The sequence below is a fragment of the Atta cephalotes genome (genome assembly GCF_000143395.1).
Source record: "Atta cephalotes unplaced genomic scaffold scaffold00017, whole genome shotgun sequence".
NCBI lineage: Eukaryota > Metazoa > Arthropoda > Insecta > Hymenoptera > Formicidae > Atta > Atta cephalotes.
In genome coordinates, this window is record NW_012130081.1 from 1,733,012 (window position 1) to 1,751,242 (window position 18,231).

Below are 18,231 nucleotides of genomic sequence, written 5' to 3' on the forward strand. Positions count from 1 at the left end.
CCAAATATGTCTTGACCACTTTCGCAACATGGGGTCGAGCTTTGTTATGCTGCAAAATCACTTTATCGTGTCTCTGTATTGCGGCCGTTTGTCTTTCAATGCTCGGCTCAAACGCATCAATTGCATTCGATACCGATTGCCTGTGATTGTTTCAGTCGGTTTTAACAGTTCATAATACACTACGCCGAGCTGGTCTCACCAAATACAGAGCATGACCTTGGAGTCGTGAATATTCGGTTTGGCCGTCGACGTGGAAGCATGGCCGAGAACTCCCCATGATTTTCTGCGCTTGGGATTATCGTAATGAACCCATTTTTCGTCCCCAGTCACAATGCGATGCAGAAATCCCTTCCGTCTTTGCCTTTCAAGCAGCTGTTCACAAGCAAACAACATCGCCGTTCAACATCTCTCGGCTTCAATTAGTACGGCACCCAATTTCCTTGCTTCTGAATCATTCCCATGGTTTTGAGACGTTTTGAAATGGCTTGTTGAGTTACTCCCAATGATCGTGCCAATTCTTCTTAATTTTGACACGAGTCTTGCTTAAGTAATGCCTCCAATTCTGTATCTTTGAAAATCTTCTCTCTTCCACCGCTATATCGGTTTTCGATGTCAAAATCACCGTTCTTGAAGCGTTGAAACCACTCACGATACGTTCTTTCACTAATAGCGGCCTCACCATAATATTTGAGAACATTCGATGAATCTCAGCCGCAGATTTCTTCATATTGAAGCAAAAAATTAAACCTTCCGCGAATGACGAGAAACTGACATTTTCAATCGAGAATAACTTTATGATACAGACATAAATCGACTAATGTTTCTATGGGGTTATGTTGACAGATGCCCAAGTTTATTGTATGACGTCTATGATCTATTTATTTCGACCACCACTTATCGCTAAAGCCATCTATAGGAAAACGGCGGAAGCAAAGTTGTACACCTAATAATTATATAATTTTTTATATATAATTTTTTATGTAATTACCAATATATGTATATAATTATATATGAAATTTGTTTTCTAGATTCATTACAGTAGTTGTAAATTGCAATGATTCTGCACTTAAAAAAAATGAAATACATAATTATTTATCGAAGAAAAAAAAAGATAAAAAGAGCGTGCATAATACATAAACTTTTGTTGTTTATTTATATAGGTCTGTATTCAGAATGCGCTCGATAAAAGCACGCTTTTATCTTTGAAATATGTGTAATTCTATAATATGCGAAAGGTAAAATATAGAGTATTTTAGCGCTAATATCGTTGTAAGTCCGTTCTGAATACGAGCCATAATATTATATATAAGGACTTATAAATAAGGAAAAAGTGCGCAATGGCGCACTTTTCAGAGTGGGAATCGCGAACCGGAGAACAGACGATCAGCTGGACCACTCCGACGACTCCGACACTGTATTACTACTGTATTACTCAACTTTTTCTTCCGGCTGAATTCGCACCAATTTGTATCTGAAAAATGGGTGAAAATGTACAGGGAACGTTTGTATCTGAGAAAATTTCTAAAATAAGGTGGCAGTTTGGAAATTTTGTGGAAGCGAAGAATTTTTTAACTGGCAGTTGGGATAACCCTGTAAGATTTCTGATAGACATATCTAACCTATAAATTTATATTCTAGACGTTCTAGATAAATATATATTTAAATAATTAACATTTTTGTATATTTAATAAATCTCTATATTTATATTTATTTATATTTATTTATACAATGTACAAATATATTTGTTATATTTATATATATTTATATATTTCTCAATAATAGAAATTAACAATTTATAATAATGATATTAGTCAAATAGTTCAAAATTTAATCTTGTTCAATGCAGGTAAATAAAATAACATATTGGACATTTAGAACAAATTACGATGAAGAATCATATCCTGTAGTTTTGTCATCGTATTCATTCCTTGGGGATGTAACTGAATTGAAAGTAATAAACTATTCCTTCTTGATAAAATTAATAATTTTTATTTTATATGAAAAATTAATAGAACATATATGTTTAGTTTATCAGCAAAGATTTCTTTGTCGCTGCTTCGTCTTTAGGTTCAATAAGATTATTACAAATTGATGAGGATGCATGTACTGAATTTAAGGAACACATGGCATGGGAATTTATACATAGTTTTAAGTAAGTAATTTATTAAATTGATTGTATTAAATATTTCGATTGTATTAAGTATTTCGAAGTAAAAATGTGAAATTTTATTATATTCTTAATAATGCATTTTTATAGGACAACGGATTATGCCTCTTGCACTGCATTGTCCAATTTTGAACAAGATATAGCTTCAGTAGGAGAGGACGGAAAACTTAATCTTCTCACAGCTACAGAGAAGAAACCAGTTAGAATTATTGGTAATTGCTGCATGTGTCTTAATTTATATCTATAATAATTGCATAATCTGATTGTTGTATTTAAATATTTATTATCTTTTAATTAAATTATTTCAGAAAATGCTGATAGCTGTTCTATATATTGTGTTGATTTCTTAAAACACAATGAAGTGCTTATGGGAAATTCAAGAGGACATATGAAAGTTTGGGATTTGAGAAATGATCGGGATATGCCTGCAACTACTTTTATGCTTTCTGATCAAGTTAAGGCAAGTTTAATATATTTTTTACTATAATTTTAATATATGTATAAACCTTTAATTTTTTACTCAAGTTCTACAAAATCTTATAAGTTTTATAAAGTAAAATATCGTATAAGTTTTGTAAAGTAACAAATGATTTTACAGACAGCAGCTACAAGTATTACACATCATCCTACACAAAGACATATTGTGGTCGCTGGTGGAGACGACGGCAGTTTAACTGTGTGGGATTTAAGGCAGAACACTTATCCAATGTCGCAACTTAATGCGCACACCAAAGCCGTTAGTGAGATACTATTCCACCAAGACAGACCTGATAATCTTTTCACTTGTTCTGTCAGTGGAGAATTGTGGCATTGGAATAATGCACAAAGTTCAAAATTGAAACTCGGTAAATAACTTGAAAATAATTGTTGATTAAAAAAGTTAATACTCTAAAAAATTTTAAAGGAAAATTTCTTACACAAATTCATGAAAAACTTCATATGATTATAAGAGTTATTTTGATGAAAATTTGAATATAGATCTTATAAGCACACACAATATCCTTAGAAGATTATATGAATATTATTTGCCCTTTTTTAATATTTATAATATTCTAGGAATATTGTGTCTTATAAGAAAATTTTGCCAAAAAAATCTAAGTGAAATCTATTTGAAATCTTTGAAAAAAATGAAATTTTTCTTTCAATTTTGATACTCTGTATCTTTGAAAGTTAAAAATAAGCCGTATGATTCAGACGTATAATTACATGAAGTTTTTATTTCGAATTTGAGGAGAGAATTACCTTAAAATATTTTAGAGTTTAAAATATCCACGCCTGTATAAATCTCCAACATAATAAGTTAATCTTAATATTCTGTTTTAGATTCTGCGGACATGCATTGGTTGAATACAATTAGTACAAATGGAAAAGTTAACGTGACTTCACTGTGTGCTGCTATGCACAAACCAATAAACAGTATTGATATCAATAGATCGATGCTGCTTTGTGGATGTGACAATGAAGCTATGTATATTGTAAGAAATGTACTTATTTAATAGTAATGTGTGTGTGTGTATATATATATATATATATATATATATATATATATATTATTTTTTATATCTCTATTATACTTAAAAATAAACTTGAAATTACCATCTTTTCTATATTTATTAGCATTGTTTATATTTTTTCAAAAGTGTTATTTATATATGACTATTAGCTATACTATTAGCTATGTGAAATTTATTTCCCTTTATAAAAGTTTAGTAGAGCGCTATCAATTCTTAATATTATTTCTTAATATTATTTACTTCAGTTATATTTATTACATAAAAATTTTATTAAAAGTTATTAAAAATGTTGATTTATAAAGTAAGTAATTGTTTAGTTACATTATAATTTATAATAAGTTTTACTTGTTTTTTGGAAAAATTCTATTTTCTAAACCCTTTTTTAAGTCCTTTTTTATTTATATAAAAGAATAATTTTTTTTCTTCTATGTACTTCTTTTATCTTTCGCTTATTTAATATCGTCGTCAGCTCCATCTGCTGTCGATTGTTGCCACCACAAGGGCAGAAGCTCTAGTCCCAAGTCGCTGCTGGCGCCTGCTTGCCATCTTGGCGAGACTGACGCCTCGTCTGAAATTTCGTAAACAGTTTTGCATTTTGTTTAACCGCGCTTGAAGTGACGGGAACACTATGTCGAAGCGCAGGATTGAGGTCGTGGATCCCTATGTCAAAAGGAAAGCCACGTAAGTGTATCAACGTGTTTTCGTTTCGCAGACGACGCACGATGGCGGGCAGTCCCTTTTTGCCATGTGCAATGTCGCGGCATCGTATCGGACGCGTGCTCGTATGCTTATCACACGATATCATTCATGCGATAATGTCCGCGATCTGTGTCCTGTCACGTGTGCGTGATTTTTTGTCGGCGTTTACGGACGACCAGCGTCGAATGTGACGGGTTTGTTATTTCGACAACCCTCACTTCCGGCGACAGAGGAGGCTCTCGTACTTTCTGTAACGGTTCTCGTCTGACCTATTTCGCATTCGCAACAAAAAATAAACCTTTAATTTAAATAGTCGCTTTTTGTTAGCGAGCATACCATGTATCACAGACACTTGTTTGCACGCATTGCCATAATTTTCACTAAACTTATGTATTGATGTCTGCATTGGTAATTATTATCAGTTTCACTTGTAGTCTTTTTATTTTGAAGGCGCTTATTTTTATTTCAGTGCATTGTTATTCAGTATTATTGTTTGCTGAGTACTTGAACTATTAGAATAAAAAATGTTACATAATGATCATTTTGCAGGGACAGTACCGTTGCCAATAATACAACAACTCCAGGGACAACGGCAGCAAAAAGCCAAGTGCAGTTCAATCCATATACTATGCTGCCATATACGCCGAGATATTATGAACTTTACAAGAAAAGAATAACTTTACCTGTATTTGAATATCGTACTGATTTCATGAGATTGTTGTCCCAGCATCAATGCATTGTTCTTGTTGGAGAGACAGGTTCTGGCAAAACTACACAGATACCACAGTGGTGTGTAGAGTATTCAAGAAGTATTGGATCCAAAGGAGTCGCTTGTACACAGCCTAGAAGAGTGGCTGCAATGAGCGTTGCTCAAAGAGTTTCAGAAGAAATGGATGTTGCCTTAGGTATGTATATTACACAGAAAAATTCTAAAAAGAATTTCGTAAAAAAAATTCTGAAAACAATATTTTAATATTATCAGAAACAGTGTTGTGATGGGAATAATAAATTTAAAAAATTGACGTAATTTTTGGTAGGTCAAGAAGTAGGATACAGCATCCGTTTTGAAGATTGTAGTTCACCAAGGACTGTGTTAAAGTACATGACCGACGGTATGTTGCTTCGGGAAGGGATGTCTGATCCCATGTTGGATGCCTATCAAGTGATACTGCTAGATGAAGCTCATGAAAGAACGTTAGCTACTGACTTGCTGATGGGTGTTTTGAAAGAAGTGATCAAGCAGAGACCGGACTTAAAACTTGTGATTATGAGTGCTACCTTGGACGCTGGAAAATTTCAACAGTATTTTGACAATGCTCCACTTATGAACGTACCTGGTAGAACGCATCCAGTCGAGATATTTTATACACCAGAGCCAGAGAGGGATTACTTGGAAGCAGCAATAAGAACTGTTATTCAGATACAGATGTGTGAAGAAATTCCTGGGGATCTTTTGCTATTTTTAACTGGTCAAGAGGAAATTGAAGAAGCTTGCAAGAGAATAAAAAGAGAAATGGACAACTTGGGACCTGAAGTTGGTGAATTAAAGTGCATACCATTGTACTCGACACTGCCGCCGAATCTTCAACAGAGAATATTTGAACCTGCTCCGCCTACCAAAACTAACGGTGCTATCGGCCGCAAAGTTGTCGTTTCGACCAATATCGCAGAGACATCATTGACTATCGACGGAGTTGTCTTTGTCATAGATCCTGGTTTTGCCAAACAAAAAGTAAATTCGACTTTAATTAATACAAATCAATAATCTTGGAACTTTCATCAGCATGAACCTATTATTAATTTTTAATGATTTTTATTAAGGTATACAATCCTAGGATTCGTGTCGAATCTCTTTTAGTGTCACCTATTAGTAAGGCTTCAGCGCAACAGAGAGCCGGTCGTGCTGGTAGAACAAGGCCTGGAAAGTGTTTCAGATTATACACAGAAAAAGCGTATAAAAACGAGATGCAGGATAATACCTATCCTGAGATTTTGCGTTCTAATCTTGGAAGTGTCGTATTGCAATTGAAGAAACTTGGCATCGATGATTTGGTACGTTTATCATAATATTATATTATTAAAATAATTATTTATTTTTGTTTTTAAATAATATCGTTCTGTAAAAGTAATGACTTTATCGTATGTTGTGCGATAGGTGCATTTTGACTTTATGGATCCACCTGCGCCCGAAACTCTTATGAGAGCTTTGGAACTTTTGAATTATTTAGCAGCTCTGGATGATGATGGAAACTTGACAGATCTCGGCGCAGTAATGGCGGAATTTCCTTTGGATCCCCAATTAGCAAAGATGCTTATAGCTTCTTGCAATCATAATTGCAGTAATGAGATACTCAGCATTACTGCTATGCTCTCAGGTAACGTATTGGGGTTTGCTATACTAATATCGTTTAATCATTCATTAATATTAATATTTTAATAATAGTTTTTATTTTTTATTTATATTACTTATATTATCTATTACATAATATAAATAAAATATATATAAAAGAGTTCTAAAAGTAAAGTAATAGAATCAGAATTGTGGTAAGATAACATGGTAGTATATTGATGATTGACATGGTATTAGTCCCACAGTGCTTTGTGAGGCCGAATGAATCGAAAAAAGCAGCAGATGATGCAAAAATGAAATTTGCACACATTGATGGTGACCATCTGACGCTACTGAATGTATATCATTCTTTCAAACAACGTAAGTGCTTATTTCTTATTTTTGTCATGAAATATAGTTCGAGCTTTATCAATGACGAATTGTTTACAGATATGGATGATGTTCAATGGTGTTACGATAATTATGTAAATTATCGATCGCTGAAGAGCGGAGATAATGTAAGACAACAGTTAAGTAGAATAATGGATAGATTTGTATTAAAACGCACTTCGACGGACTTTAATTCAAAAGATTATTACATTAACATCAGAAAAGCTCTCGTTAATGGTTTCTTCATGCAGGTAACATAAATATCGATTTACACTATAATGAGTTTCTCTACATCTGCCCAATTATGTTTTTTTAATGTTAAATCTTGATTTTGTTATTTCAACAGGTAGCGCATTTAGAGAGAACAGGACATTACCTGACTATCAAAGATAACCAGGTAGTGCAACTTCATCCGAGCAGTTGTCTCGATCACAAACCAGAATGGGTTATTTATAATGAATTTGTGCTCACTACTAAAAATTATATCAGAACAGTCACTGATATTAAACGTAAGTTATTCTCATATTTTATTAGCAAATATATGACGCTATATTATTTTTCCCTCTATTGACTTATCAATTGTTTCTGTCAATTTTTCATTATTGAAATTTTATATATTCTTTTTATAGCTGATTGGTTACTCATGATAGCACCACAATATTATGATCTACAAAATTTTCCTCAATGTGAAGCAAAAAGACAGCTCGAGCTCACTCAGGCGAAGTTAGATTCTAAACAATATCAGGAAGGCTTCTAACCTCTATATACTTTAGACGTGTTTGGAAATCGCAAGAAACAGTCGAGATTGCTCAGTCAAAATCTGCTTTTATCATGGCGAATTTCAGCACACGACTCTTCTATTGGAGCCACATCACATACAAAACATTGTGAGACACATTATGAAGAATCACTTTCTGTCCTTCACCCAAAAGGCACAGAAAAACATTAAGATTCAAATATTTAGATTTTTGTATAAGTCAGTGACTGACTTGTACTATGTAAAAATTGAATCTTTGAAAGTTAATTTAAATTTTCGATATTTAAGTCAAAAGATAGAAAGGAAATGGACAATTTATTAACTTGAGACACAGCAAAAGCAAAGTTAATCGATAAGAGGGTTATTTATGTACATTTAAGACAAGATTTAGTCTCTAAGTAATTTTAACGGTAGAGCTCATTAATCGACGTCTACATTCGAAACACATTCGGAATGTCATTAGATATAATAGATTAATTTTTGTATTAAATGTTGACCGTATAATGTGAGGAAGGTATAAAGTGGCCACTATATAGAGTGATCTTTTACTATTCTAAGAGATGTTAAGGAGTGATTTTTTCCTCACATTAATTCAAGAGAAAAATTTTATATAATCATGGCTACGTTCCATTTAACGTTCGCAACATTCGCGAGTGTCATTTATTCTTGTTTAACATTTGATAAACAGCAAAAATGAAATGATTCCACGACACATTGTGAGTTGCATTAAATGGATTGCAGCATATGTCCTCGAAATATCTTAGTAGGGTGTCAAAAGTATAGAATGTCAAAATTGAAGAAATATTGCGAAAAACTATTCAGGTTATTTTGATGAAATTTTGTCTATGTTTTAGAACTATACATTATTTTTTTGATCAGAAACAGATTCGAAGATAAGTATGTATTTTTGAAACTAGCCTTCGGATATTTTCAAATTTTCATTTTGAATTAATACGAGAAATCATCTCTTAAAATCTTTTAGAATACTTAAAGATCACCCTATATATATTCTATATATATATATATATATATATAAAGAAAAAACATAGTCGTCTTGTACTCTCTTGCCTAAAGATAATTAAAAAAAAACATTTCCTCTGTTAATAATAGCTTGTCATTTTTTTTGCTATGGATTCAAATATATGATTTGATTTCATGCTTCATATTCTGTGCTCTTTCACAAATTTAGAATATGTTGCAGCGTGTCATTTTTAAATGGAATGCATAGCGAGAATATGCTACAGATGTAAACTTTTTACTAAAGAGATAGAAAAAGCTAAAAAATATTTCTAGATACATCTCTTATTCTGAAAGAATCAAATTAATGAAGAAAAAATATTTATGATATATTAATATAATAAAAGTCATAAGCATACACACGCGCACACACATACACACATACACATACATATAAACAGACACAGTGGCCAGTTTATGGAAAAGCAGCATTCAGTGTAATAAAGCATCTTTATTAGCATCTGAGAAAAACTGAATTCGCATATCCTATGTTTATTGTTTATTGATATTCCACACATATTAACAATAAATACATGGATTTTTTAAAGGAACTAAAAGATCAAATGATTCTGTCTCGAATGTTCAATGAATTATGTAATTATTTCGCAATTGTTACAGTCAGTAACTGTAACTTTATTTTTTTTGGATACAAAATATTTTTTTGATAAATAAATTTGCGAGAAAAAAGATCTTTATGTGAAAATGTGAAATTAGTTATAACAAATAATGTTTTATTGCGTTACATGTTTCATTCCAATAAACTTGAAGCTTTTATCCTAATATTAATACTGATTTTTATGCATCTTATTTCTAGTCAATAATCAATATGTATTATTTTATTAATTTAATAATTTGATTTTAATATTCTTTGTTAAGTAATATTCATTGTAGAGAGAAAAAATGATTTGAAATTAATTTTATATTGATATCTAATGTTACTTTATTATTTATACATACATTCACGTCTAACATTTTTTATTTCGGCACCGACGTTGCAAATCATCATCTACTTACAGATCTGCATAAAAGAGCAATAACTTACTTTTTACAATATTGCATTCCGAAACTCACTGAAAAAAATTTTCTTATTTACTATCCGTGAATATACATCTTTTACAATTTTCCATGATGTTATTTGACTTTTCCAAACATAATTTTTCTCGATTTGCTATGTGAAAAAAATTTTTATTTATAAAATACATCATGGGCGATTTTTTTAGCAAAATTTTAAGCAATTATAGTTCAACCAACAAAATAATTTAAATTAAAAATTTTTACATAATTCGTCGTTTAATTTTTTTGTTAAATAAAACCTTTTTTAATAAAATTAATCATTCTGTTTACATTTACAAAATATTACTTGATAATTTAATTACTGATTAAGTTAATTTAGATCCACCTTGCAAATGCGAATCGTATGAATTTATAGCTGATAAGTTTGTAAACAATTATAAAGTTATTTGTATTTTATACAAAGAATTTAAAAATTAAAAAGATTTGAATCCAGATAATTTTAATTAAATAATTATTTTTACATAATTAATTGACATAAATAAATAAATTAAACGAAGTTTTTAGAAATTGTTTATATTTTGTATGAAGAATTGTGAACTAATTGATGATAGTCATTTTAAATATTCAAAAAAAAATAACTAACATTAGGTCTCTGCGTTATTCAAAATTTCCAAAAATTTTTTGCATTGAAATTGCACTAAAATAAGACAAATATATATATATTTTTATTGTTAAAGAGAAAGAAAGCGAAGATACTGAGTGCAAAAAGTGTAAGCGAACGAACAGATCGTACGTTCGTAACTATAGAGATTTTCTTTTCGGTGCCCGATTGACTCGAAGGTTGGCATTGGTTTCCCGCGCATGCAATCTCGTCGCATTTTTACCACCTGGCAAAACATACGCACTACAGGAGAAGCAATAAAACGATATCAACAAGGAGACAATCTATCGGTGTTTATCACAGTTTATATCAGGATCGCCAATCAAGATCATTTGACAAAATTTCTGTGACACTTGCAAACGCGCAACATGTTTAGTCTAGGCGAGATTGGCGAGCAATTGAAGGATGTAAGCCGACAATCAGTGGGAGTCTCATTTGCCGGTCAGTCGCTCGTATTGGACACCGCGGATGATGGTAATTAGAATTTTTTTACTGTATCTTCTCATTATGTGTATAAAGCGCACGAAGCTATAAATAATTATGTAAGCAATTCTCCTTGATTTTGATACAATTTATTGTTTTACGAAATCTTATTCGCTGCATAAATTTGTATTTTAATTGTATATGTGTCTACAAATATGTATAAATTAAATATTTATTAGTAGGTATTATTTTTATATTTCTTTATTACTGCTAGAAAATTTATTTATCAATGAATTTATTTATGTTTCTTACAAGGTCTGTTTTTAGTTGAACTTCTTGCACAGGTTTATCTTTTCTCTTTCTCTTCAACATGAAAAGAAAACGAGAAAAGCTGAAATATATAAGAAATTCAGCTAAAAGAAATATATAAATTATTATTATACAGCTCTTCAAGTGGTGGAAGCGATTAAAGCATGTCCGTGCTTGGAATATTTGGATTTGGAAGGAAACACATTGGGTACACCAGCCGCAGAAGTTATAGCGGAAGCATTGAAAGAGAAAGGAACTCTATTAAAGAGAGCTTTATGGAAGGACATGTTCACTGGTCGTTTGAAAACAGAAATCCCAAAAGCGTTGGAGTATCTAGGAACAGCACTGTGCATTGCTAGTAGTCAACTTACTGAACTTGATTTGAGCGACAATGCTTTTGGTCCAATCGGTATTGAAGGGTTAGCAAATCTGTTGGCATCAAGTCCATGTTATACGCTTCAGCAGTTGAAATTGAATAACAACGGTCTTGGTATATCAGGTGGAAAAATGTTAGCTAAAGCATTGGAGAAATGTTATGAAAATAGTTCTAACGAAGGTCAGATATTATGTATATTATATTATTTTAATTTACTCTAAATGCTTATTGGAATGAAATTTTACTATAGGCATGCCGCTTGCACTGAAAGTTTTCATCGTTGGTAGAAATCGGTTAGAGAATGAGGGCGCACAAGCATTAGCATCTGTATTTGAAAGACTGAAAACATTGGAGGAAGTTGTAATGCAACAGAACGGTATATACCACATGGGTATCGCGGCGATTGCGAAAGGTTTATCTGCCAATCCTAATTTGCGAGTGTTAAATTTGAACGATAATACGATCGGATTGAAAGGTGCCAAGGCTCTTGCTAAAGCCTTACCAATATTCCGGGGTTTGGAGGAATTAAACCTCGGAGATTGTTTATTAAAGACTAAAGGGGCTTTAGTTATAGCAGAAGCGTTACAGATCCATGGCAATCATACATCTCTTAGAAATCTGGACTTGGGTAATAATGAACTACGCATGGATGCTGGAAATGCTATTGCTAAAGCCATGCACGATAAAACTCTTCTGACAAATCTACAGTTGGATGGTAATTGCTTTGGAACGGAAGGACGCGAAAAACTTCGACAAATTCTTACAAAATTGAGAAAAATTGATGCATTGAATTCTTTGGATGAGGATTATACTGAGGATGAGGAGGAGGAAGACGATAATGAGGATGAACAGAGTGAAGAAGACGAAAATGATAATAATGAAGATGAAGTAAGTGACAAAGATAACGAGGAACAAAATAATATTGCACGAAGTACAGTAGTAACAGTGGCAGAATTCATGAAATCACCAATAGGTGAGAAATTGCTGCTATTACAAGGCGATGTTCAAGCTTTTATCGACTATGTAACGGTACGTATTAATGTGTACAAGTACTTATTTCCTTTTTTAATGAAGTACATTTCTTATTTCAGAACTTAGCAAATCAAAGCAATACAGTAGAACAGAAATATATAGAAGAACTATTACGGATAACTATGAAAGTATCGGCATTATGTGACAGTGGTTACATGAATGTGAGAATAAAAGCAGAATCCTTGTCAGATGCTTTATACGCAAAACTATTTTCTTATGCTGTAGAGACTAATCAAATCTCAAATTTCAATAATGCATTACTAGTTAATCTTGGTTTAATAAAAGTAAGAAAAATTAAGAATTATTTAAACATAGAAAATACATCAAAACAAAAAAGTGATTAACAATCATTCATTTCTTAGAGTGAGGATAAAACCAGTGGGAAAATCGATTGGAATTTGGAAGGATGTTTTAAGGCTTTGGAAAAAATTGCTCAGAGAGATTATTTCTTAACACAAACAAGGAGTATGTTGAAGGTATTTCTAGAGAAACCAATAAAGACTAGTCGCGCAAATGTAATTGATCCATTTCAAGATTCTAAAACTGCTCTCAAAGCTGTTTTAGATAGTATTCAAGTTACGTAAAATTTCGGAAAATTATAGTATACTTATTTATTTTTATATATTATAAAATAAAAATTTCATGTAAAATTATATATGAATTTTGCAAGATCTATATGAATAATCTTTAAGATAATCTTGATAATTTTACATCAAAATTTTGTACTTTTAATATTAAACTTTTTCAATACAAACTTTTTTTGCAATGTTATCTTTATCTCATAATAAAATGTTCTATTTCTTTTTTATTAAAAATAAATAATTATGTAACAATTAAATGGTAATATTGAAATGAAAATATATTATCTTACAATGTACATGTATGTGTATATACATATATGTATATATGCATAAATATATATTCTCATTTCAAAGTTTTAATGCAAGATACTTTTATCTTTTTTAAATACTACTTATCAATAATACTTACTTATCAATAAAATAGATTACATGCTATTATATAAAAGCTATTTCTTAAAGTAATGTCCATATATTAAGAATCAGTTTTTAAATTTTAATATATATATATATATTGTAATATACAAATAAAATTTATACAAAGCAGTATTGGCGATATGCGACGCATATAATCAATTTAAAAAAACGCTAATAACCATTGCAATTCAACTAAAAAAAAAACGTTAATCATGAATTTATAGAATGATATCTAGTGACAATTTTCACAAAAATTTATAAGATTGATTATAGATTAATATGGAATAAATAATGTTTGAATGTATGTGTGTGCTAATTAAACTTAAACATGAAATTGCACTGTTATTATCGCTTTCACCTTTTCATAATGCACTATATAAATAAAATCTGTTGGGAAGCTTGTGTTCCAATGTTCAAAATATAGTACTGTAAAAGCTACTTTGCAATAACAGTGGAAGTTGGATCCCAACCTGGATGAAAGAGATCAACAGACAGTGGAATGCAGTGCGACGATGATTGATCTTTCATATACATCGTTGCCTATAAAATAGAGGAAGAAAATAGATTAATTTTCTTGTTTTGTTTGACTTTAAATCTACAAATCAGTGTATGTAATACATACAAGAAAGAGAACCAGCTGTAATTTTGTTCTAACTTGACAATCCTGTCCCAAAGTAGACGGATAATTTATCATCCCATCATTACTTCGTACATTAGCCATTATCAATTCTAGGCAATGATTTTCCTCCACTTGGAACGATTCCAATATCGACGCTGTCATAGATATCAATTTGGTAATATATATATTTAAATAGAATTCCTCTTAGTAATGCTATTGATATTCAAATTCCTTACTTCTATCGGCTGCTTCAGCAGATAAGAACCTTGACAGAACTGTTCCAGACTCAGAGGTTTCGGAAAATAGATGCGGGTAACGTCTAAGAAGTAATTTCATCAGCAATATATTACCGCGATTTCCAGCTAAACTATTATTAGGTATACAAAGGATCTCGTCGTCTGTTCTTCTCACTAACAATACAGTCCCATTATATCTATTAAATTAAAAAATGATGTGTATAGAAGTATACATTGTAATCTGATTGTAATAATGTGCATTGTAAATAAAATATTATACCTATTCAATTGTTCTGCTATGTTTAGATTGAAATAATCTCTGATTATGTTACGGACTAAGCCTTCTAGGGACGGTGACATTGTTTTAATAGCTAATGGCAGTACATCATCGAAAGTAGCATCTAAAATCTGTAGTGATTTAATTTTAGTAATATGCAGAATCGATTTAGCGTATGTATGTAATTAATTGAATTGAATAATATTACCAAACTATGAATAGAAGGATAGTTCATAGCGGCCCAAGTGGCAGTATAGCCTCCGATGCTCCAACCATACAGAATAATCCGTTCCTCAGGAAAATTTAGACGTTCGATCGCAAAGCGCATTATACAATCAATGGCGTTTTCTTCTTGGTCTGGATACGGCGCACCCTTTGTGGTCATGATTTACTGTTATATGAAATACAAGTCGGCTCTCAAAGAAGAAAGCTTGCCATTACTCCAACTTTGCATTTACTGTCTGAATGACAATAACTGCAACATTGGCAAAATTTTATTGTTGCAATGAAGTTTTATAGCAGAGTAACAGCAATTCTTCCCATCGAATTGTGAAATGTACTCGAAGCTTACGTCTTTGCAAGCGTAATACTTACAGTACTGCTGCCGAAACCCGGATGGTTCCAACCTAACACGGAATAGCCCTTAGTCAGAGGAGTGGATATAATACCTGTTTCATAAAAACCACAGTTTCCTTCGCAAGTTATAACCAATATATTGCCACTAACGCTTCTGCAATATAGTGTAAATTAAAAAACAGTTTATAATGTAACAGAAAATACCAAGAAAGTTATCGTTTACATTACTTGTTACGTCGATCAACGAATAATGCATCAATTTGATTTTTATCAATAGTCATTAATTTGAATCTTTCTCCTCCTTGTTTTAATAAATCTATCCTTCCCTTCACTAATGTAGAGCCTGTGACATTGTGATACAAAATGATAGTATAGAAACATGAGTAAATATAATAATTTACTTATATATTAAATTAATTCTAATCAACTATAATTATGTATATAATTATAGTAATGTGTTACCGAGTGCCCAACCGATGAAAGATATACTGCCAGGATAAATCAGTTTTCCCGCAAAGGTGTGTGCTACTACATAAGAAAGCAATTTACATGGTATAGCGAATAAAAATTCTTTGCTACTTTGTCTCCTGAGACGTCCACTAGCCTTTGCAATTTTTTCTAATGTCAATTTATCTGCAGTATCACTACAAGAAACATAAAATTAGAGAATAGTAAGTTGTAACATTAATTATGTTATACACTTAAAAATTTCTAATCTTAATTTCTAACTTAAAAAGATTTATTTCTTTAATTGCAAGTTTTCTAAGTTTTCAGATAGAATTACATAAAATGTTAAACTATAAATCAATTTTCCAAAATATTAGTTCAAGATATGGTAAAAAATATTTGATTATCAGCTGTTATAAAGTTGTAAAAGATTACAATTCAAAAAACTTTTGTAAACAAATGTTGAATATTAGAATTTATTAAAGAATTTGTCACTATATAAAATAAAAGTTAAGATTTGTAAACATGTATAATTAATTATTGACAGAAATAGATCCAACCTTCTTAATTCCAATACATCGAAATCTATAGGCCATGCCCAGAATTCGAAATCATATTTCTGAAGTTCCTGCTTTGTGCTTGCATTGTAATGCAAGTGTGCCTCATTCAAGGTCTCCATAAACTTCACATACACTGGATTGTTAACTCTGGAATAACCACGTGCAGCCAACGAGGCAACGAGAAATGCACCGGCGCCAGCAGCCAATTTACTCAAGCAAGAAACATTATCTGTCAAGGAATAGCCACGCTGATACATGGCAAACATGGCAATGACTGGTACAGCGTAAAGGCTTATGGACCATATTGCCGCAAACTGCAACAGCACAGAAACAATTTGTCATTTCCTATATCCTTATAGTCGCAATAATACAGAAGATCTGAACAAATTAATAAAATATAAACAGAAGATCGCATTTGCCGGTATTTGGAAGACTTTATTCACGCAGACTGGCAGAGCAAAGTGATAAGACCGCGGCGAAACTTTCGGAAATGTCACAATCTTCGTTCTGCCGTGCTAAACACTTACAGAGATTGCGATGTTATCGCCCCATCGCTCCAAATTCTTTGCCTCGTACGATTTCTGTAATGCATACGTATTGTAACCTCAACTTTATGCAAATTCCTGCATAAAATGCTGAATAAGTATGTCGTACTTACGTCAACCAAACCGATCCACGTTACCTCGTAAATCCTGAAAAGCCGCGGACTAAACGTGCACCTCCACAGCATCCTGATCAACGACATCTCGTCTTCGCGCAGTCAGCTGGACAACCGTATATAAATGTGCTAATGCGGACGTCACGATGCGGATAGAGGGTTCTCGGACTCACTTGGACTTCTCGGCAGTAATGCCTGAAGTACCAGAAGTAACAATAAAAAGGGGAGGGGGACAGGTAGAACTGGACTCGCCGATCGAACGCACACAATAGATCGGCGAGTAGGAGCAAGAGAAAAAGAGAGAAAATCTAACGGGGAAAAAAACAGAAGTAAAATTGCTATATGAATCAACTCGTGAATTTTCTCGAAGCGCGAACATGTATCTATCCTTTTTTCCGATAAGATGCTAATTGAAAAAAAGAAAGATTAACCCTCTTTTAAAGGGATGGCCTGATAAGAACTCCATGGCATCATCTGTTTTACCGACTGAACGCGATTTCTTACACACATACATTTACAAACATCTACACATTATACGTACTTATTATAATAGGTGTGGGAAAAAGTTCGTGGCGTTTTTTTAATGCCATCTAATGGGAAAAACGCCACGAACTTTTTCCCACACCTAATATTATATCAATATACACATTTTTACGTATAAAGATGAAGATTAATAATAAGGCCGTTTTTGGATCTTTTATCAATTTTTATTAAATAATTTTTTATATTGTATGATTATTACACAAATATAAAAAAATCAAATGAAAAAAACTGTATACATGAAATTAACAAGATTAATTAAATATAAAAGCGTATAAATATTTTAATTAAATATCTAATAATGATAATATTAATTGTCACTATATTAAAAAAAATGTATACATAAATTATTTCATTGTCAAATTATGCCATTGATTAAATTATGTCACTCCATTTAGATACTTATTTATATAAAGCAGTCTTAATGTGTACTTGAAGTGACCGAATTCACCATATATTAAAATCAGAAAAAAAAGGGCACATTCTATATATATATATATATATATATATATATATATATATATATATATATATAGTAGTATAGTAGTACGACGTAAGTAAGTTAAGTTAAAGTTTACGTTAGTCGTACGTACGTGGTGGTACGTAGTAACGTAAGTAGGTAGTAGTAGTAAGTA

General features: G+C 31.7%; 4 protein-coding genes across 4 annotated transcripts; 3 read left to right on the top strand and 1 right to left on the bottom strand.

Moving 5' to 3' along the window:
- The first annotated feature begins 1,478 nt into the window (after window positions 1-1,478).
- Window positions 1,479-4,294, top strand: LOC105618506 (nucleoporin Nup43). Its single transcript, XM_012200039.1, has 8 exons — window positions 1,479-1,592; window positions 1,847-1,951; window positions 2,028-2,152; window positions 2,258-2,379; window positions 2,476-2,627; window positions 2,766-3,012; window positions 3,491-3,642; window positions 4,151-4,294. The coding sequence occupies exons 1-8, from the start codon at window positions 1,479-1,481 to the stop codon at window positions 4,292-4,294; spliced, it is 1,161 nt and encodes a 386-aa protein (XP_012055429.1).
- Window positions 4,295-4,309: 15 nt separating this feature from the next.
- On the top strand, window positions 4,310-7,856 carry LOC105618507 (putative pre-mRNA-splicing factor ATP-dependent RNA helicase PRP1). Its single transcript, XM_012200040.1, has 9 exons — window positions 4,310-4,362; window positions 4,930-5,285; window positions 5,418-6,112; window positions 6,202-6,432; window positions 6,536-6,755; window positions 6,968-7,090; window positions 7,160-7,350; window positions 7,446-7,608; window positions 7,729-7,856. The coding sequence occupies exons 1-9, from the start codon at window positions 4,310-4,312 to the stop codon at window positions 7,854-7,856; spliced, it is 2,160 nt and encodes a 719-aa protein (XP_012055430.1).
- Window positions 7,857-10,916: 3,060 nt separating this feature from the next.
- Window positions 10,917-13,272, top strand: LOC105618508 (ran GTPase-activating protein 1). Its single transcript, XM_012200041.1, has 5 exons — window positions 10,917-11,022; window positions 11,417-11,836; window positions 11,907-12,685; window positions 12,748-12,972; window positions 13,051-13,272. The coding sequence occupies exons 1-5, from the start codon at window positions 10,917-10,919 to the stop codon at window positions 13,270-13,272; spliced, it is 1,752 nt and encodes a 583-aa protein (XP_012055431.1).
- Window positions 13,273-14,118: 846 nt separating this feature from the next.
- On the bottom strand, window positions 14,119-17,143 carry LOC105618629 (abhydrolase domain-containing protein 16A). Its single transcript, XM_012200160.1, has 11 exons — window positions 17,057-17,143; window positions 16,926-16,979; window positions 16,399-16,712; window positions 15,854-16,035; window positions 15,620-15,734; window positions 15,410-15,545; window positions 15,024-15,188; window positions 14,819-14,946; window positions 14,539-14,735; window positions 14,306-14,457; window positions 14,119-14,223 (listed from the first exon to the last, which is right to left on the bottom strand). The coding sequence occupies exons 1-11, from the start codon at window positions 17,141-17,143 to the stop codon at window positions 14,119-14,121; spliced, it is 1,635 nt and encodes a 544-aa protein (XP_012055550.1).
- Between the last annotated feature and the right edge of the window lie 1,088 nt (window positions 17,144-18,231).